The sequence below is a fragment of the Callithrix jacchus genome, chromosome 7 (genome assembly GCF_049354715.1).
Source record: "Callithrix jacchus isolate 240 chromosome 7, calJac240_pri, whole genome shotgun sequence".
Classification (NCBI taxonomy): domain Eukaryota; kingdom Metazoa; phylum Chordata; class Mammalia; order Primates; family Cebidae; genus Callithrix; species Callithrix jacchus.
In genome coordinates this window covers 86,982,597-87,003,938 of record NC_133508.1, presented here as the reverse complement: position 1 = coordinate 87,003,938, position 21,342 = coordinate 86,982,597, and the positions used below count along the sequence as shown (strand labels likewise).

At 43.2% G+C, this 21,342-nt stretch overlaps 1 protein-coding gene across 6 annotated transcripts in view; it reads right to left on the bottom strand.

Annotated features, from left to right (window-relative positions):
• The window catches only part of ELAVL4 (ELAV like RNA binding protein 4), a 95,779-nt gene that overhangs the window by 2,347 nt on the left and 72,090 nt on the right, over positions 1 to 21,342 (bottom strand). For all 6 annotated transcript variants that reach the window (XM_035251407.3, XM_035251408.3, XM_003733444.6 and 3 more), the window contains exons 4-6: positions 4,903 to 5,056; positions 3,079 to 3,304; positions 1,411 to 1,449 (exon numbers count right to left, since the gene is read on the bottom strand). In XM_035251407.3, coding sequence (XP_035107298.1) covers positions 1,411 to 1,449; positions 3,079 to 3,304; positions 4,903 to 5,056 — 419 coding nt within the window. The remainder of the gene's footprint in view (positions 1 to 1,410; positions 1,450 to 3,078; positions 3,305 to 4,902; positions 5,057 to 21,342) is intronic.

The window sequence follows — 21,342 nt, the reverse complement described above, 5'->3', positions numbered from 1 at the left end:
ATTTTGAAAGGAAGGATTCTAAATCCAAATCTGGGTTCAATAGGAAAAGAGAATGCTATTATCAACTAGTGATGTCTACTCTGGCTGGGGCAGCGGAGGAGGTGGTGGCAGGTCTATTACAGCTCTGTCTTCCCCTATCTTATTTATGTTATAAGCACTTCTCTTTTTATAACATTTAGAACTACCTCACTAAAGTCAGAGAGGAGCAAAGGAATGAGATAGAGCTAAGAAACATGTAAAATGCCTGAGAACAGGCAAACAGTGTGCTAGACATGTGGAGATAATTCATAGTTATCCTCACTGATGCTGGGATTGAGATTTGAGAGGCTGGTCCTCTGATAGTGAAGTCTGCAGTCAGGTTACTTCCTCTACAGTGCACCAGTTCCCAGAGTCAGGGTACTTACCATGCATAGCCAGTGAAAGAACTGCCTAGTACAAGGAGTGTGATGTGGACTAGTAAAGACCACATTTCTTTCCCTTGACTGTCGGAAGGGGAATTAAAGTGTGCAGCTCTACTGAGCAAGATGATGAAGACACTATGTCCCTAGTAGTGCAGTGGAGCTTATCAGAAGCACATATGGGAATCTCATGGACACAGTGACATAACACATCCAGCTTTACGAGATTCAGATTTCATACTGGGTCTGGAATACCTTTGAATCTGCATTCAGAGAGAGCCCCAAAAGCCTCGACTCTGTTTGGGCCCCCAACCCCACAAAAAGGCTTTCAATGAAAGGAACAGCGAGTTTAAAACACACATAACATATAATCAAGGGAGGATTTATAATAACTGTTAAAACCTGTAACAAAAGAAACCCCTGGTTGAGGTGCACACAGATACACTTCATTCTCAGTATGCGCTCTGAAATGCACACTGAAGTGGGGGCAGGAGTCAGAAAGTCATCCATGTGTTTGTTTATCCTTTGGCCAGAGCTGGTAGTCCAAAATCTAATTTTTCTACTGAAAATCATAAGATTGTCAACCACAATTAGCAAAATGTTCTAATTCTGATTTGCTGGAATCTGCCCTCTTAACTGAATCTTGGCAATGCTAATGCAAAACAGTTTGCTCTGCAAGTTTGCAAAACCAGCCAGCAAAGAGTGGGAGCCTTTCCCCTTAGGGGAGCCATTCAAAGGACTGGATTATCAAGGGCTTGGTAGCTGTGGCACCTGAACCATCGGAGAAGCCCACCTGCAAATAAAAGAAAAAGTGAAACACACAAATACATTTTGTGTGCCCTAAAAGAAACAAAATCAACTGAGGTCCGAAATTAAAATTAAGAATTTGACATGCTGGTGGAAGAAAAAGGAAGATTTTTTTAAAAGTAAAGTTAGTGAATTAAAAAAAAAAAAATTCTAGCCCCAGTCTGTGCCAACATGGACATCTGGCAATCTGTGGAGTTTTAATTACCTCTTTACGCCATAGGCCATATTAAGCAAATTGTCCAGCCTGCAAAGAGAAGGAGGGTCTCTGGGTTAATGCCTCACAGATGGCAAGATCGCTCAATGGAACTATTAATAAGAATGCTCCATTTTCAAAGAAGAAAAGCTCAACAACTTTCCCCACTGCTTAGGAGTCTATCCACCGGTAGTTTCCCCCTTTTCTGTCTCTAACTGCAAGTAATTCATGTTCAGGTCAATGCTAGAGTTTAAAGCAAGTGTCTAATGAGTCTCCCTTTCTTTCAAGGTCTGAATTAATCCCATTCCCCCCACCTCTCAGAACATTGTGTGGATTTTGTTTTATATTGTATGTGAAATTGTACAAAGCGGGGGCTTCTTAAATTGTTCACATTTTTACTATAATTAAACTTGTAAATAAAGACCTCTGTTCCAGATTAACAATACACAGGCACACAATATGTATCAGAACGGATCTTTTCTGTTAGCCTTGCTACATTAACTAAATCATCTGACCACACACATTTTTGGGAGGCAGGGGGAGTTTGCAGACTAAGATTTTTAAAAATTAGCTTACTGTTTACTCTCTGATAGCACCTCCCAGCAAACTGCCCTTATGCTATAATCTTCCTCACATTCAATACCTTACTTGGGGACAAGCTATTCACACCGCAGGGCAGTAGTAACCATAGCTTCCACCATTAGAAACCCGCTGGAGAGGCTTTTTACATAAATACTGCATGTGCTCTCATGCAAAATAAAAATTAGATGACTTGGACTCTTCATGAAATCATTAACCATTTCAAATTCACAGGGCATAGGAGGACACGAAAGAGGATGCTTTTTCTCCTCATGTGGCCAGATGGAGCATACTATCCTAGAGAGAAGGAACTACTATTTTCCCATGTCAAGTTTCACAAAGAGAAAAACATTTTCATCAAAGGGAAGTTGGGATGTGGTATGGAATAAAACAATTGTTTAGAATGTATCATGGTAAGTCAAAAATATTTTTGTCTCCAGTATGATAGAGACCAGTCAAGGTCATACTGCCTTCATGAAGAGAAACCTGTCTTTTAGAAAAAGTCCCAGGAGAGGGGCAATGCCTCCCTGCACCAGGAGCTTCCTGGATACTCGAAAGAAAAACTAATCAGGCTTGGACAGGATCTTCCTCCCTGTCTTCCCAGAATCTACTGACTTCGCATAATAAGGTTAACACCAATGACAGTTCCCCCTCCCCTGAACTCAACAGAGTTACCTGACGAGGGAAAAGAAGACAGGAAAAACCACTCCCTCTAGCAAGGATCATGGTCTATTTTTTGAAATTATTAAAAGCCACTGTCCAGCCTTAAGTCTAATCTGCTGAATGTGGTCACTGATCTGTGATTAACTCTTGTTGAAACTGAACCTTCATGTTTGGTTAAATACAGAAATTTTGTTTCTACCAAAGAATCTGAAGTTTATACAGTCACAGTAGTAAATTGGCAAAGGGCTTGGAAGAGCATCTGGTCCAACGGTCTCATTTTATAGGAATGGAGACTGAGGCTCTGGGGGAGTTTTGCACAGTGATTCCTGGGGGTGGAAGCTTTTACCCTTGTCCCATTTGTCAAAACATGGGCTTCCCTGGCTCTTGCCCAGCTCTGAACCCCTGTAGCAGGGCTTCTTCCTCTTTGGGCATGCCTACCTGAACCTCTGAGCCTGGTGGTGAAGTGGGCCCGGGTAGCGCCGGTTGGGGGACTGGTAGAGCTGGGAGAGCAGAGCTTGGCTGGACTTCTGGCTAGGGTTGTTGGCAAACTTCACAGTAATCGGTTCCGTAGCACCGCTGGGCTTCTGGCCATTCAGCCCTTTGATGGCTTCTTCTGCCTCGATCCTCTTATCAAAGCGGATGAATCCCACCCCTCTGGACACTCCTGGGGAAAGAGAAAGAGCCTTTGTAAAGAGTGAACAAACCAAACTGGTAAACATCTCTGGGAAGAGTAGGTTCTATGGATATTGTGAGAGGAGTGAGCCCACCTGTGGGGCCAGGGCTGAGCCCAGCTCCCTGATCTCTCTCACCCATCAAAACATGTTTACCTGCATTTCTGCCATCATGGCTCTGGACTGATGCCTCCCATCCATAGAACATAGGGATCTCTTGTATCTGGCCCTTCTAGTCCTCTCCACCACCCTGCTCCATGCTCATCTTCCAAAAGTTACTGTAACTCATCACCCACTGTCCAGTTTCTAGTCTTCTCATGTGTCCTCCACACATAGCAAATGTTCACTTTACAAAGTGAAGTGAAACTTCTGACCACATCACACCCTTTAAAAACATCTTCTATAACTTTTTGGCACTTTTTTTTGTACCTTGTACATAGTACCTATTCTTCACTGACTCCCATTCTAAAATGAATAACAAACAAAATCTACAAAATACCCTTCCATGGCTCCATTCTGCACTCAGATAAAGTCCAGACTTCTTGGCACAGCATTCAATGCCTCTGGTAATCTGGCCCCAAATTCCCTATTGAGGCTCACACCAGTTACCCTGAACTGCCTGACCCTCCTTAAATAGATTCCATGCCTTGGAATATGCTCTCCTCTCCACCTAGAATGCTCTGTCCCTTCTTTTTGCTGGATAGCTTTGAAACATCCTCCAGACCCCTATTCAAACACTGTCTCCTCAATGGGGCTTTCCTGGCAATTCCCACCAGGCATGGCACACCTTCTTCTGAGCAATCAGGGGCACTTGACAGCTTGTAGCAAGTCCTTGTCATACTGGAGTCCTGTAAGGATGGGGCTTGGTTTCCATTGTCCCTCTGCACAATGTCTGGGGCACAGTCAACTTCTGTGAAGGTTTATCTCATTAAACACATGATAAACGTGCTAAACTATTCTTAGGGGGTGAGTTCTAAATTGGAATCAAATTGGAGGTAGGCGAAAACACCTTGTCATTAAAAATGCGACCCAGAGTACCTGACATTTCTTACTGAGAGGTGGTGCTGCCTTTCTTTTTACGGACAAAGAACCCCTGTACCAGATCCTAGGTTCATTTCCCTCTACTGCTACTAACTAGCTTTGGGGACTCATATCCCCGCTTTTGACTTTTTTCCTCATGTGTGAAACGGGACAATTCCTTCTAACTCCCTAATGGTATGAATTGGAGTTACAGCTATGCATACAGGTTCTTTTCACATACAAAAGTGATGTTATTTGGTTGAGGGCTGAAAGAGACTTTGAAGGTCATACAGTTCTGCTCTCAACCTGATGCCTGAATCCTTTCTACAACCCTGCCAAGTAGTTTAGCTGCTGCTAAAACAAGTCCCATGATAGAGAACTCCTACCTCCCAACATGGCCCATTTTAAATTTGGGCAGTTGACTGATAAGAAGTCTTTCTTCCAAGTTAACAATCTGTCTATTTATGATCCATATCCTCTGCCTTAAGTAGCCATCAGCCTTCTGCTCTTATGAGTAACAGGGCTGGTGACATTGACGTACAAGGAAAGAAATTACAAAGATACACTTAACCTGTGACTTGATCAACCAGGATTCGTGAGGTGATGATACGGCCGTATTGCGAGAAAAGTTGCTCCAGTTCCTTCTGGGTCATGGTTTTGGGAAGGCCGCTAACATAGAGGTTAGCATCCCTGATTGAGGCAGAGCTCGGACGGGCATATGAGACCTAGGAAAAGGCAAGAGGAGCTAAATCCATTATAGGCAATCACCCTCAGAGTAGACACTGTGTCCACAACCAAGATGACAGCCCCTCGTCTACCGTTACAACTCATGGTGTCAGTTTAAATCACTCAGAAGTTCAGATTTTTGGCTACTCTTATAATAGTAATGAGAACCAAGAGAACAACAATAGAGGAACAAGAGAAGAGTTGACGATAACTTAAAACAAATGCACAGATAAGGGTCTCTAAGTGCAGAACAAAATAGCTACTGTATGGCAGCTGTTAAATGCAGAGCTACCCACGCATGGAATTCTGAAGATTTACCTCCTGGATGTGGGTGTATAGATGATTTACTGTATCCAACACATAATAATCTTTCAATAACCCCCCTTCCCCAAATAACCTCATGAAATTCTGCTCTGCACATTTCTCTCCTTGCCACCCTCCCTACCCCCATCCCCTACTTCTTGAATACATAAAAGCAATCAGGTTCTCTGCAAGATTTTTTATGTTCCATCCTTTGTGTTGCTTCAGTCTGTTCCCATGAGGTCTGCTCTCACCAAATGACAAAGTGCTGGTGAAACAGGGCTGAATGAACATCTGCTTGCGAAACTGGATATGTGACCTTGTTGTCACATCTGCAAGGACCAGTTGCCTCTAACTTTGAAGCAGGGCAGATAAAAACCACAACAAACAAAATGGGGGCACGATGGAAAGGAGGGAGGGAAAGGGCAGTAGAGAGAGAGAAGAAAGCCTTACCAACGGTTATAATAAGTTCGACTTTGTAAATTTGTCCTCCCAGATCTCTTAACTGCTTTTTTTTCCCCCAAAAAGCTAACACAGAAGTGTAAACAGATCTGAAATTCCATCTGCAAGAAGCCAAATCTGTAGCAGTACACATAAGCAAAGCAAACCCCAGCAGTCATTAATTTTAGACTTTCATTTACTTATTTATTTATTTTTTAAGAAAACAACATCAGACATTTGAAATATAATTTACAGCTAGTCTAACAAAAGCACTTTCCTGCTAAAGCTATTTCTGGGGTGGTTATGGCTCAGAATAGATGATGAAAACAGTCATTTTAGAGCACATCTGACAACGTTGGACAGGAAGAGACCTATATGCCTTAGCATTTTTCAGTTGGAAGTTTTATTTAATCCATATAACTAATTCATAAGACCTATTAAGACCGTTGGAGTGTGTGTGTGTGTGTGTGCACATGTGCAAGCAAGGGCACACATGCATGCTCAAAAGCATGTGTGCAAAAGGAATTGAACACATTAAACCGTACCTTTGACATTAAGACCTAAACCTCCAGCAGTAAAGTGGGCCTCACTTCTGTGACCTTCAGGGGAGAGTATGGATCTATTAAAGAAGATGAAGGATGAGCAGACTCCTCATCCATGGCACTCTCCCCCTTTCCATGACACAGATGCCAGGTCCCTTTATGGGTTCCACACCTAAAAATAGATGTTGACTCAACAGATAAAATGATATGAATGACTAATCTGTCTCACTGGCCTCCTCCTGCTGATGGAGTGAGGCAGCTGCCTTCAGTATCTTCATCTTCTAGAAACTCATAGGTGGGCTGAGCCCTCTGTAGGCTCCTTCCCAGCACATGGCTGAGAGGTATAGGGGCCTTTACATTGAGAGCCCCAGTGTGTGAAACTGGGATGTTGGCTGAAGGACTAAGAAACCGATGTGACAGAGCTTCACTCCACAGAAGGTTCTCCCACCCCTGTTCTTTAAGGGACAAAGTCTGTCAATAGCAGGACTATTTTTGAGTAGGAGGAAGAAGTGACAGGAGAAAGAAAGAAAAACATCACAGTAATATGCCCATGGCAATGAGGGTCACCCTTGTTTCACCCTGCCAATTACCGACAAATTAATTATCTGAATGACATTTGTGTTCCCCCAAAACACAACCTCCCACCATTATGCCTTTGCTCATGCAGACATGTTTTCTACTTACTTCCTCAAGTCCAAATCCTACGTCTCTTCAGGGCTCAGATCAAATGACATCTTCTCTAGGCAGCTTTCTCTAATCCTGCCTTCTCCTAAAAATCTCCCCAGCAATGCTCTCAATGAACATGGAATTTAACCCATTTCAACCTTAACTCACCACCTCACCTCTCCATGTAGGCTGATGATCTCTTTAGGTAGTAGGTCTTCTGTATGTGTGTCTTATTCAACTCTGTAGCTCTAGCTTCTAGCACAGAGCCTGATAACCTATAGAGTGTTCAACGCCTACTGAAAAAATGAATAAACACCCACAGCTCATGAGAAATGATGCTGGCATTACTGGCTCTTTGGATTTACTACTGTAGCTTTAGTAAGGTAGAGCACTGAGAGTCAGGCACCCAGAACCCCAGCTGTGTTTCTCCACCAAGCCAAGAGCTAGGGAACAAATTTCCCATTTTCCAATGCCTGGGGTTGATAGGAGTGAAAGGTTGTTCTAGGACTAGACATCACATAAAAGCCTTCTCTTAGCAAATATTTCCTGAGGATCTACTATGAACCAGGGACAGTGGTATGTGCTGGGGACACAGCAAAACAAGACTTAGTCTATTGCTGTAAAGGAACTCCAAGTCCAAACAGGTCAACAGTCAACACACAGGAGGTGGTCAATAAAATGTGTTGAACAGAAGAATGGATGAGTAAACATATAGACCAATTATCACAGTGCCACAAGATGTGTGTTATGCCAGGGACATATATGAGTGTGACGGAAACACAGAGGAGGGAGAATTAATTAAAGGTTAAAAGGGCCAGGAAGAAGACAGAGTTGAGCTGTGACTGATGGTGAGAAAGGTGGTGGTGGAGTCAGGGAATGGTGGCCTGATAATAGCCTTCCTCTGTTGTGAGTACAAATGAGGTGATGAAGATCAAGGGCTTAGAACAGTACCTGGCACCCAATAAATGCACAATGGATAGTCATGACCTTAACTCCCATTAGTTCTGCACAGCCAGAGCTGGGGATACAGAGGGAACAGGGTGAACTCTGCCCGGGAAGAGGAGCTGGAACTTCAACGTCAGTGACACAATAAAACCGCTTCCCTAAAAGTTAATTCCAATACAGATAGAATCTCAGTCAGGGAGAATTAATGCAATGTATCTCCAGAGACAGACCCTAAATCCCCAAAAGCAGCAACAAATCCCAAAGGTGAACAGCACATCAATCATTCTCTACCAAGCCTAATTCCTGTTTAGTATTTCTCATCTATATGGAACCTTAAGTCTATTGTTCTCTTAGTCCCCTGTCCATGAAACCTGTGGGGTTAAGATAGACAAAAATGATCTTCCCATATTCAATATCCAAATGCTCATCCTACTATCCAAACTTTCCATATACATGTATTAAATTCTAACTGAATGACCACAGTTGTCAGGCCCTTTGTTAGGATGAAAAATTTCCAAAAATTTTCCAATTTTCAGCCCCTGCAGAACGTCAGCATTGCTGGCATATTAATCCCCCTGAGCCAGTGGCCTGGAGTCACAGGGCTTCTGACACTGAAGCCAGCGCCCTGGAGAACCCTTCTTGCCTCAGCACTCAGGATTCTGTTTGCTTCATTCATCCAGAATCTCTGAAGACAAGACTGGCATCTCTAGGCCAGCACTGACCTCCCTCTGGAACTCAGAAAGAGCTGGGAGTGAAGAAGCCACCCTCTCTCTGGGTAGGGGTAGCTCAAAGCTGGGTGATGTGAACAGCTAACTTTACAGATGAACTCTATGGAAAATTTGCAGTCCCTCCAAGCTCCTCACCTCTCTCCATCCCTGATGTTTGCAGTCTTCCCATCCTCCACCAGAAGGATGCTATAGCATCATGCTTATGACCCCTAACTGTGGGTCAGCTTCAGTACTCACTAGCTGCATGACCTTGGGCAAGTAATTTGATCTTGATAAGTCTCAACATCTTTGCTGGTAAAAAGGGGGTCAATTCTCCTTTGATGGGTTATGATAAGAACTGGGATAATATATTTAATATGTCTAGCACATGCCTAGAACTTAGTAGATATTAATATGTGACAAGTCCTACAGGCTTTTGTGGGCCAGCCTGGGAATCTAGCTCCCACTGGGACATACCTTCCAATTTCATCAAAAAAGAAAACACGTGGCACACTATCAGGGAATGCCTGTAGAGGCACTGCTCTCCTCTACCTCCCTGGTGGAGTCTGGACCATCTTTTACCACTTTACTGACATGAATTTCCTCTAATACATTCCCACAGATTCCACTGCTTTATGCCTACAAAGTACTTTCTGCTTTCAAAGTGACTTCCCAGTGCTGCTGTCAGCAAGTCTCACCAACGTGGGTAAGGCAGGCATTATCATTCATCACAGATGGGGCATTAGGACCAGGGCTGGTTCTGCCTCTTCCCAAGCAGCACCCACAACTCTGTTTACCTGTACACAGCCAAGGCTTGGCCTGGGCAGGGTGGGAAGAACAGCATGACCTTGGAAAAAATGTTCCCTGAATCATCCAGCAATATCTCACTCCTTGTCTGTCCTCCATAATAAAGAAAAGGGAGAGGACATAGAAAACACGATAAAGGCATGTTGGGTGGATAAAATGAAAGGGAAAAGGCATCCTTTTCAGCCCCAGAAAGTCACTTCTTTAGAAAAACACTGGCATTAGAAGATGGGAGTCCATTCATTCCACCCCTTCCTAAACACCTATTGTGTGCCAGGCCCTGGGAAGGGTACTGGGAGTGTCTCTGCTTTAAGAATCCCACAGTCTGGAGAAGGAAGTAAACAAACAAATGAAGCATGCAATACAGAAGACTGCTTCCAATAAGGACATACTCATTTACCACTCCCAGTGTTTCCTTCCATGTGGAGAGAGTCCCCTGCAGTAACAGAGCAGGCCTATTGCTATCCCTTCACTCATGCTTCTGCAGGGGAGATAGAGTGACTCCTCTAAATGGAGGCCTCAATAAAAGAAATGGGCATGTGAGGCTTAGATGCTGCCTGCTTCTTTCCTTCTGGGAGCCAGACACCAGTTGGAAGGACACATTCTGTTCCAGGCTCTCAGTCTTACGGGGGCAGGCTCTGCTCTCATACGGGGAGGCCTGTGGGGTCTAGAGCACCTGTGACAAGGTGTGTCAGTCTGTCAAAGTGTAAGGTTTAGTGTCATGAAGCCCACTGTATCCATGCAACTGATCCAGGCCTTAACTGGCAATAAAGATGACCTTAGGATTCCATAAACTTTTCTCTTTTGTCTTACTTCCCAATCAGTTTAGAACCCGGATGTGGAAAACAGCAATGCCATTTGTTGGGCCCCTCTGAATTAGAGTAATGACATGTTCTCTATCATTGATTGGATTTTTTTCATGAGCTAGGCATTCTATTCAAAAAACTGCAAATTTCTATAACTGTGGTTCATAGTGGAGACATAGTAGTGTCACATAAAGGTAACATACAGTGGCAATGGTGAACTCTGCAGAAAGTTACATTCCTGAAATCTGCTTCACAGAAATTTGGTGCTGGAAGTGGCCCCAAAAGTTTAGGGCAGGATCCAAGACAGCTGACCATTCAACTTACACGTTTCCAAGGACAGGAAACTCACCACCTCATGAGGCATTCTATACTACTGCTGGCCATCATTAATTGTTTTTTTTTGTTTGTTTTTTTTGTTTTTTTTGAGACAGAGTCTCACTCTGTCACCCAGGCTGGAGTGCAGTGGCACCATCTTGGCTCACTGCAACCTTTGCCTCCTGGGTTCAAGAAATTCTCATGTCTCAGCCTCCTGAGTAGCTGGGATTACAGGTATGTGCCACCAAGCCCCGCTAATTTTGTATTTTTAGTAGAGACGGGATTTCACCATCTTGACCAGACTGGTGTTAAACTCCTGACCTCAGGTGATCTGCCCACCTCAACCTCCCAAAGTGCTGGGATACAGGCCACCATGCCCAGTCTCATGAATTGTTGAAAAGTTCTTCCTTCAGTAGAAGGAAGGTCACATCTGTTTCCCCCATAGCTTCCCTTCTTCTCCTATTACTATTCTAGCTTCACACCCCAGGGCCATCTTTTCTGTCCTTACCACCCCTTATCCAATGGGTCTCATTGATAGGTGCTAGTTAGAGTACTGGGTAACTATATTTCGAGACAAGTCACTCCAAAGTTTTTTTTAATGTTACTTTAACTGAAAGTGAGCACTTACTCTAGAATGAAAAGGAGATAGCAATTAAGAGCAAGTGCTAGCCAGGCATGGTGGCTCATGTCTGGAATCCCAGCACTTTGGGGGGCCGAGGCAGGTGGATCATGAGGTCAGGAGTTCAAGACCAGCCTGGCAAAGATGGTGAAACCCTGTCTCTACTAAAAATACAAAAATAGCTAGGCATGGTGGTGGGTACCTGTAATCCCAGCTACTCAGGAGGCTGAGGCGGGAGAATTATTTGAATCTGGGAGGCAGGGGTTGCAGTGAGCTGATACTGCACCACTGCACTCCAGCCTGGGTGACAGAGAAAAACTCCATCCCTTCCCCCTCCAAAAAAGAGCAAGTGCTTTGGGGTTGGAGACAAATAGATTTGAAACCTGATCCTTATTAGCTGTGTGACTATAGGGTGAGTCACTTAACCTTTCTGAGCTGCATCACTTGAATACACAGTTTAGAAACTCTGTAATAGAGCTGTTTGAAGGTTAAACAAGAAAATGCATTTAAGATTCCTAGGCACAATGCCTGGCACACAGTAAATGCTCAATAAACAATGGCTTTGACACACTTGCTATATAATCAGGCCTTATGCTAGATACCAAGAGTGTAGAGATAAATACAATAGTTCCTGACATGTAGGACTATTAGTCTAGTAGAGGAGACACACATACACAAACCAGAAGATCAGGCTGCAGACTTTCCCCCATCTGTTGTAACACCCTTTTCTCTGAGTCCTACAAACTCCCCAGAGCAGACAAGTCCCTGGGGTGATGAGGAGAATGGAATCAGAGAACAGATTCTGATGCTGCCAGGGCCTTCTAGGAACAAACCCTCACAAGGACCTACAATCCCACTTCCAGGAGCAGAGACAGAAGAAAGAAGTCAACTGCTTCCTGGAAGAAGGAGCTTTGATCGTGAAGATCAGTTTACCTCTGTGCCTGTGGCCGTAGGTCTGTCCACAGGCAGGACAGGCATCTGCTTATGTAGGACCAGTCTTCATACTTCCTCTACCTGCCGCCTGATACGTGCTATTCTTTTATCAGAGGTAAAACTTGACGGTAACAGTTCTAATGAGTTCTGATTGTGCCATTTTGTGATGGAAGTTTAAACCCCTTACTTGGGCATTCAAGGCCCTCTTGAATGAGAGGAACCTGCCCAACCTCTCATCTCCTGCTAACTCCTTCATGCACCCTATGCTCCAGTTCAAACAAAAACATGGTCACAGTTGGCAGGGAGCAGTGGCTTATTCCTGCAATATCACCACTTTGGGAGGCCAAGGTGGACAGATCACGAGGTCAGGAGATCAAGACCATCCTGGCCAACATGGTGAAACCCCATCTCTACTAAAAAACACACACAAACACAAAAATTAGCCAGGTGTGGTGGTGCGCACCTGTGGACCCAGCTACTTGGGAGGCTGAGGCAGGGGAATCACTTGAACATGGGTGGTGGAGGTTGCAGTGAGCCAAGACTGTACCACTGCACTCCACCTTGGCAACAGAGCAAGACTTTGTCTCAAAAACAAAAAACAAAAACAAAAAAACCATGGTCACAGTTTTCTGAATATGTCCAGAAAATCTCTACTTCCATGTCTTTGTTTTGCTGTTTGTTCACCATCATGACAAAATTAACTTCTGCCCATCTTTCTAGGTCCATACTGAATGCCACCTCCTCCACGAGACCCAGGAACAAATGACTTTCCTCTCCTTTGACTCCACCGAAGATACACGTTTCAGTGGCAGTAGTTATAGTTACCGTACCTCCCATTATTGGCATCTGTGATAATACCTTACCTGCTATATGAGTCTGAGCATTCTCGTGATCTCAACAGACCCCTGTGGCATCTAGTCTCAAAGCTTTACTGGGGCAAGAGTTCAAAAAAATGCTCTCTCAATTGAAATGAAATGTATCATATACTTTATGCCATGGATTTTAGTTTCTTTTCTAGGAGCTGACTCTGACATGATGAAGGAGCCAGAGAGAATCATGCAGGTAAAGAGAATGCAAGAATATTATAAGGGTCTCTGGCACACAGTACGCCAGATAAGTATTTCTTTTTTTTTTTTTTGAGACAGAGTTTCACTTTTGTTGGCCAGGCTGGAGTGTAATGGCACAATCTTGGCTCATCGCAACCTCTGCCTCCTGGATTCAAGCGATTCTCCTGCCTCAGCCTCCTGAGTAACTGGCATTATAGGCATACGCCACCATGCCTGGCTAATTTTTTTTTTTTTTTGTATTTTTAGTAGAGACGGGGTTTCTCCGTGTTGGTCAGGCTGGTCTTGAACTCCCGACCTCAGTGATCCATGCACTTCAGCCTCCCAATGTGCTGGGATTGCAGGTTTGAGCCACCGTGCTCAGCCAAGTATTTCTTTTAAAGAATAAAAAAGATGTGATATAGATTCATGTGTCTTGCAACTTCTTTAAAAATATATATCAAATTATTACAGAGGCATACTTAGTATGTACTAAGTTCTCCCTGTCTGTGTAGTGGCCTCCAGGAGGGAGAGATGTGCTATGGCCTGGTTAGTGGAATATCTGATTTTGGACTCAGGGCCCCAGATTCAGTCCCTTCACTAGACTGCAACTCCTGGCTCCAGCTTTACAAGACTGATAAAATGACTGTGGCCACCTTGAAGCTTCATAATACTTTCCCCTGTGCAAAGCTTTTTATATATGTTGCCCGAGTCTTAGTAAAATTCAGACTCATTCTTTACGCTCTTACTCATCTCTGAAACATGTAGATGGAAAAAAAGTCCTCCCCTCTCTTCATGTAATGTTCACCTTAGGGGTAGCACCATTCACCATCATCTTCATCTTGGGGAGCATTTCTTGAGCATCCACTGTAAGCTACGATTACCTACAAGTGAGATATCATTAGTTCCATTTTCCAGATGACAAACTCTGGCTCAGTGAGATCAAGTACTTATCCAAGGTCACACAGCTGAACTAAGAGACAAAATGGGATATAATTCCATGTTCTGGGATGTTTCCACTATCCCACACTAACCTGGACAGCAAAATAAATGCCATGTGCTTGGCACAAACTGTTACTTTCCCTGAAAAGTTACCAAGCCAGAAAGACCACACTATAGTTCATTAGCTACACTGTTGGAGCTGGAAGGAATCATTTTACAGATGAAGAAACCAGCCTGGAGAAGTAAAGTAGGTTGCCCAAGTCATCCTTAGAAGTTTTTGACAGAGCTGGAACTTGACTCTCCACCTGAACTGAGAGCTCTTTCGAACAGACAAAAGGGGAGAAGGAAGAGGAGTGTGGTGCTCTATGATCAGCTCTAATATCACTGATGGACCAGCTGTCCTGCCCACAGGCTGCATGAGCACCATAGAAAAGTGATTCTTTAATCCTTAGGGCCACTGATGTTTTAGGCCAGCACTGTCCCACAAAATTTTCTGGGATCAGGAAAACATTCTATATCTGTGCTGTCTAATATAGGTAGCCATTAGCTACAAGTGGCTACTGAGCACTTAAAACATGCCTAGTGTAACTAAGAAAGTAAACTTTGAATTTTATTAAATTTTAATTATTTAAATTCAAATATAATCAGCCATATGTGGCTAGTGGCTACTATGCTGGACAGGGCAGCTCTACATCCAGAAATAACACAAAATTATAGCATCTTAGAGCTAGAAGGGACCTTTAGAATCATTTAGTCAGACTCCACTGAGGGGATGAAATGACTTCCGATGATCGGAGCCTCACTACCACCCAAGGCAAATATTCTACTCTGATAGCTACACAGGTTCTCTTCCCAGATTCTTGAAATATAGGATCAAACTAATGCCTCATGGTCACTGCAGAATTTTCTTTCCTAGAGAATAGAAAAGCAACCATTGTGAGGTGAATTTGTGGGTGCAGAGCCTTCTTTGCCATCTTTGTCATTCACCTTTAGGCAACCTGCTAAAATGTGAAGCTGAGAATGAGACATAAGACACTAGGATGGGCTGACCAGAGTGGACAAGAAAGGACCACTGTTTACTGTGATATGGAGTCCATAATTTTCCTCCATAAAACACAGCCAAGGCTACGCTGATTTTTTTTTTAAGCAGCTCACATCACACTGTTGGCTTCTTTTGCATTTGCAGACAGCAAAAGCCCCCAAACCCTATTCCATGTACTTCTGAAAACTTGTGTCTTCCCAACCCATACCTGTCTAATTCCCTTTTTCAATGTGGACACAGGACACTATGAATGACCTTCAAGATACTGGGATCATATCAACTTCACTGAGCAGAGACAAGAAGGGAAGTGTATTTCCATCTCTCCAACTCCTATCCCTGTATTTGAAATGATTCACTCAAAGGAAGTGAACAGGGCACTGGGAAGCAGAGCAGCCAAATAAAATCTCCCACAAGAAAGAGAGGGCAGCTAGTACAAGTGGGGTAAACGTGTCTCTGGTTTCTGCTGGCACTGCCATGTGCTCTCTCTTGGTTTCCTGGGGATTCAGTGATCCAGTCGCCCCTGCTGACCTTGGCAGAGAAGTGTTCTTGCCCAGGCTTTGACTATAGCGGTAATGGAGGAGGAGAGAAAATGCCTTTTTATTATTAACAAGACTGAGGGAGGCAGTCTATCATTTCTGGGTGGGGTGATATCCGTCAGCAAAAAATGATCTGCTAACTCTCCAGGAAGCATTAAGAGCAGTGATAGGAGGAATAATTGCTTATGCTGAGTGCAAAGAAAAGATGCCTCAGCGGAATGGAGGCCCTTAGCAAGGCAGGTGGATGCAGGGAGGAGTGGGGGAGGCGCAGGTCCCTGATGACCCCTGGCAAGAGAAAGAAGTGGGAGGGACAAACTGGAACCTGCAAAGCTCAAGTGTGGAGAGATCCCCTGGAGGCACCATTAGTGCTATTAGAAGAAGAAAGCAAAAATGGAGAAGTGGTTAAGCAGCATCACAACAGGAAGAGGCAGAAATAAAGGAGCTCACTCTCCTTCCTAGAGAAGGAAGGTGTTTCCTTCTGAAAAGCCTTCCCTCACACACCTTCCCCTTCACCAATCCTGCTCCCTCCAGAATTGGGCTGCTGCCTCCTGCCTAAGTGTCTTTCTTATTCTCTCACCTGCTGCCTGCCTCAGTGCTAACTCTCAGATTTGCTCAGAGTGGCAGGAGCAGCTCTTTTGCCCCTTCATCCCAGATCAAGTCCTGCAATCACTCACAAGACCTGTGCTCTGAAAATATTTTGTTTAAAGTCATATGGTAATCATTTGAGTAATAGCTTAATGTAATTATTAGAAAAAGGTAAGTCACTAAGTCATTTGTGCACATATAATACAATGAAAAAAGGATGGAAATTGGCCGGCACAGTGGCTCACACCTGTAATCCCTGCACTTTGGGAGGCCAAGGTGGGTGGATCACTTAAGGTCAGGCATTTGAGACCAGCCTGCCCAACATGATGAATCCCTGTCTCTACTAAAAATACAAAAAATTAGCCTGGTGTGATGGCAGGTGCCTGTAATCCAGCTACTCAGGAGGCTGAGGCACAAGAATTGCTTGAACCCAGGAGGCGGAGGTTATAGTGAGCCAGGATCATGCCACTGCACGCCTGAGTGAGACTCTTTCTCAATTTAAAAAAAAAAGGATGGAAATATATAAAAACGTTAACACTATTGGTTTAGGATTGGCCGATATTGCCTTCATGGTATGATTTTGTATATCCCAAATTATTTACAAATGAGCATTTTTTACTTTAAAAATGAGTAGATAAGGCTCCTAATAGAGATGATGAAAACCAATGTCTAAGGCTGACAAAAACCTACCTCAGCAGCCGGAAAGCTCCGGTTTCATCTGCCAAACATTCTGTGGTGCATCATTGACAGATAAATTTTCTTGGAACTTTACTTTGACCAGATCTTTTGCTCACTCAAACCTTGCACAGCTCCCTGTCTCCCCAGTCCCAGTATCAAATAGAAACCTCTGCAGCCCCATGACTGCCCTGTTTCACTGCTGTAGAGTTGGTCCTTTGCATGTCTGTGTCCCCCATGAGACATGAGCTTCTGGAGGCAGAGCCAGCAGTGAACACTTGTCTAATCCCACTCCTCACATTTAGGTCAAAATCCAAACCCCTCACATTCCATTTTGGATCACTTTTTACTGAGGGCTCTCAATGTAACTTGAACATCAATCCAAAACTTTGGTAAACATAATGAATGTGACACAGCTGGACCAAATGCAACTTCTCTTAAGTGATTCTTATTAAAAGGCTAAAATTACAATGTAAATTCAGAAGCTGTTCTTTTGAAGCCCAAGAGAGGGTCAGACTTGGTAAGGGCATCAGGTATGGGGTCAAGGAGTACCAGGAGTACCAATTTTTCAGAATCCACAGCCATTTCCAGAGTCTAAAATGATCCCTGTTAGAGACAACTGGAAAAAGCAAAGCTAAACAAATAGTTTCCCCAAACCCCTAAATGGGGCAAGTCATCTTCACTGGGCTTACGGTTGAAACACTGAACAATGACCCAGTTTCCCAAGTGGAGTTCCACATTGCTCTGGCAGGCTAGTGGATGTAAGCCCACAGTCCATACTCCGTGGCTCTCTGACACACATGGATGGAAGACTCTCTAGGGCACAGCCATTTAGGGTTCATCTAAATCCAAGGACCTAGCACAGAGCTTGGAGAGCAGGGACCCAAGAAGAAATGAAGTTAGTTCTGTCCCTAGGTTGATGGCAGAAGCCCTGAGCGATGTCTGTTTACTAAAGAACCTGAAGGAGCCACACAATTCATTTGTTTGCTTTTTATATCTCCTTCCTATGTCAGAGAGTATAACCCATATGTGCGCAGAGCCAAATACACACCCACACACCCTCACAGAAAATGCACGTGTTGCTGAGCAAGCAGGCAGTGTGACATTCCAACACTTACAACCTACTGCCAGAGAGTTATTTTTAAAACATACTCCATGTCTTGCTTATCAATTGCGTGATCCTGGTTATGTCTCTAAACCTCCTTGGGCCTCAGTTTTCTCACTTGTATAAAGGTGGTAATAGTGACTCCTGACAGGGCTATTTTAAGAATTAAGAGTTGATGTGTGTAAAGCACCTAACCTAGCTCCAGGGATATTTCAAAGATGAAATGATATCAAACATGTAAAAGGGTTATAACAATATTGGACGTAGAGTGAATACTCACTGCAAGTTAGCATTACTATTATTATTTATTATTATTGTTTCAAGCTCATGCTAACACATTAAGCAACTCCTCTTCTGGCAGAATCCTTCAGAGGCCCTTTTGAAACTAACTTGAACTCCACTGCTGGCCTGTTGTATGGCTTTGGACAAATCACTTCATGTCTCCGAGCCTGATCTCCAACACATGTGGTGGGAACTTCCTTTCACTAAAGAGGTTATAATTCGATGAACAATTCCCCTAGAGTCACCATCCACACTATGCATCGGGAGCTTAATTACTCATCATGCTCTTTCTGTGCTTCGGTGCTGTGCCGATGCCTAGATTGCATGTACCTGGAGAACAGAGGTCTGGATTGCCCTCTGAATGCTGTCAGTATTCACACACAGTCACATAACACTGCCCCTAATAAAAGGGAAATGGATATTTGTTGACAGGGAACCATCATTTGTGGGTACCTCCTAGTACAGTTTGAGCAAACTTTATCAGAAATGGGACCTCAGATTTTAAGATTTTGGAATATTTGCATTATCCTGATTCAACATCCTTAATCTAAAAACTTGAAATCCGAAATGCACCAATGAGCATTTCCTTTGGGTGTCATGTACGTGCTCAAAAAGTTTCAAATTTTGGAGCATTTTGGGTTTCAGATTTTCCAATTTGGGATGCTCAGCCTGTAGTGGTCCTGTAATGAGCCATTCACTACCAATTGGCAAAACAATGTTTTCATATTTAAATTTGAATTATTATTATTATTTTTTTTGGTGGTGATGGGTTGGGGGTGGTTTTTGTAAACTGCCTGTCCAAAGGTCAACAATTACTTTCTGTTTGACCCACCCACATAATTCTTAAAATTCTTTGAGTTATTTTCTAGCTTTTAAAAATTGGGAAATTGGCATTAAAAAAAATCTAGATTTTGATATATATTGAACAACCAGTAGAACTGGCAACAATCTGGGTTTAAACAGTTATCAGCAGCAGCAGAATAGCTATCCTCTTTACTGGTCACTACAGTCTCCACCACCTCCTCAGAGCTTTCCAGAACCTTCCCTGAATCCAGCTGTTAATCATTAACCTTCACAGCTTTGGAAATAACTATTGGTTTGCCTGAACCTATTTTGTGCATTACACTTAGAGTGTTTTGCACAAAGCTCTCCAGAAATTTGAAAAGGAGGGAGAAGAGAAATTTGACAAAAGTTCACAAACATGCACTAAATGGTCCTGAGACCTCTGTAATGCACATTTCCAAAGAAGACACTTGTTTTTTTCCATATAGGCAAGTTATCTATTCCTTCATGAGAGTCAGAGCAAAGAGATAAATCTCACGTCACTTATCAAAGCAAACTGAAGCAGAGGTAAACAGTGGCCTGAAAGACAAAAAAGCAATTTAAAAAAATTAATAAATGATGAGACTATTAAACAGCACACAAAAGGGGTTTGCTTTTTTTCTTCCTTTTAATATGATTTTCACCTTAAACATTGTGTCCCCTTAGAAAAGGGAAGAAAAGTTAATAAAGGAACCTATCACTCAAACTTAATTTTCAGTACGGCAAATAAACTACTTTAATGAAAGGGCTGAAATCCCCAGGTTTGCACATTAAATTTTCATTTGTAGTGGAGAATGGAAATTATTGATTCAGCCGTGGCATCATGCATTTTGAATCCTACAGTGCCTCAGAAGCCCACATTACCACTGGGTGCAAATGTGTTGGCAGCGTTTTGATGCAGGTTGAGCACAGGGTGGGTGAGGGGGTGGAGAAAGGAATATAGATAACGGAAGGAGGCAGACTGGCTCTTTATAGAACGAAAATAATCAATGTTCCTTGTCTCTAAGATCCACTTAGATAAAGCATCTGATGGCATGATGGACTGGGGGTACATCCTGAGACTAGAAAAACCAGGTCTACTCAGTCTTTGGGGAAACCACAATGGCCTTATGGAATACTTAAAAAAAAAAAAAAAAAAAAGCAGAATGGAAGATTGATGATTTGATCCTAAGCCCCTGGAGAAGAGTTGGGGTTTCAAGAAAACTAAAGAAAAGTACCTTTTTCAGTTCAAGGTCAGGGTGTCTGTCAAGGGAAGAGTAAACGTCTGACATTCTAATGCTGAACTGGACAGCATAGAAAATTGATCAAAGCTACAAATACAGCTCTAGGTCTAGAATGACCTCATCAAAGAGTCAGGTGACATGCGCATCCAGTCTTTACTTAAAGCATGAAAATATGTATGTTTTTCCTTTAAAAGAAATTAACCCTTCTGCCTCTCAGAGGACTACCCCATAATTAAACAACTCTTAATTATTTCCCCATTAGAGAACTCATAGGAAATGATTCTAAGCATAGACTGAGACAGCCTGAATTGGGTCCACTTTGGGATCTTTGTGTAGGCTGTATGAGATCAGGGAAAGCAATCAACTTTAGAAATAAGCTAAACTCAATTGCAAAAGTAAAGCTGCTTAAAAAATAAAGATAGATAATCACATATTCTAAAAAGAGAAAGGTTTTGCTTTGTTTTGATTACCTTCCAGCTAAGATTATCTTATACCAGTAGTCTCCTCTATCAGGCTGGATGTTGGAAAAGTAGCTTTGTTAGACTAAAAAGTTCTGGTTTTGTGTTTTCAGATGCTGAGAGCTGGTGCCATCTATAGATTTCCATTCTGGGAGAGGTTTCTCTTTTGTCCTACTTTGCGTCAGACCTGCTGTCGTGAGGAGAAGAGCGCCCAGGAGACACTTCCCTGCAGTTTAATAGGCTATGAAAGATGGGGACTCATTAATTGGCTGGCAGCTGCCCCTAAACAGGATGCTGCCTGGAGGTGGGGGAAGAAAGGGAAGGAAGGCCAAGGAGAAGGCAGACTCCATCCACTAGACCACCACTGGCTGCCCAAGGGAATCCCCAAGGCAAACAGCACTATCTCCTGAAGGATCCCACAAGTGAAGTCTGAACTGAGAGCATGACTATCCAGTGAAAGAAACTTAAACCTCCTTCTGGAAGAGCAGGCTCTG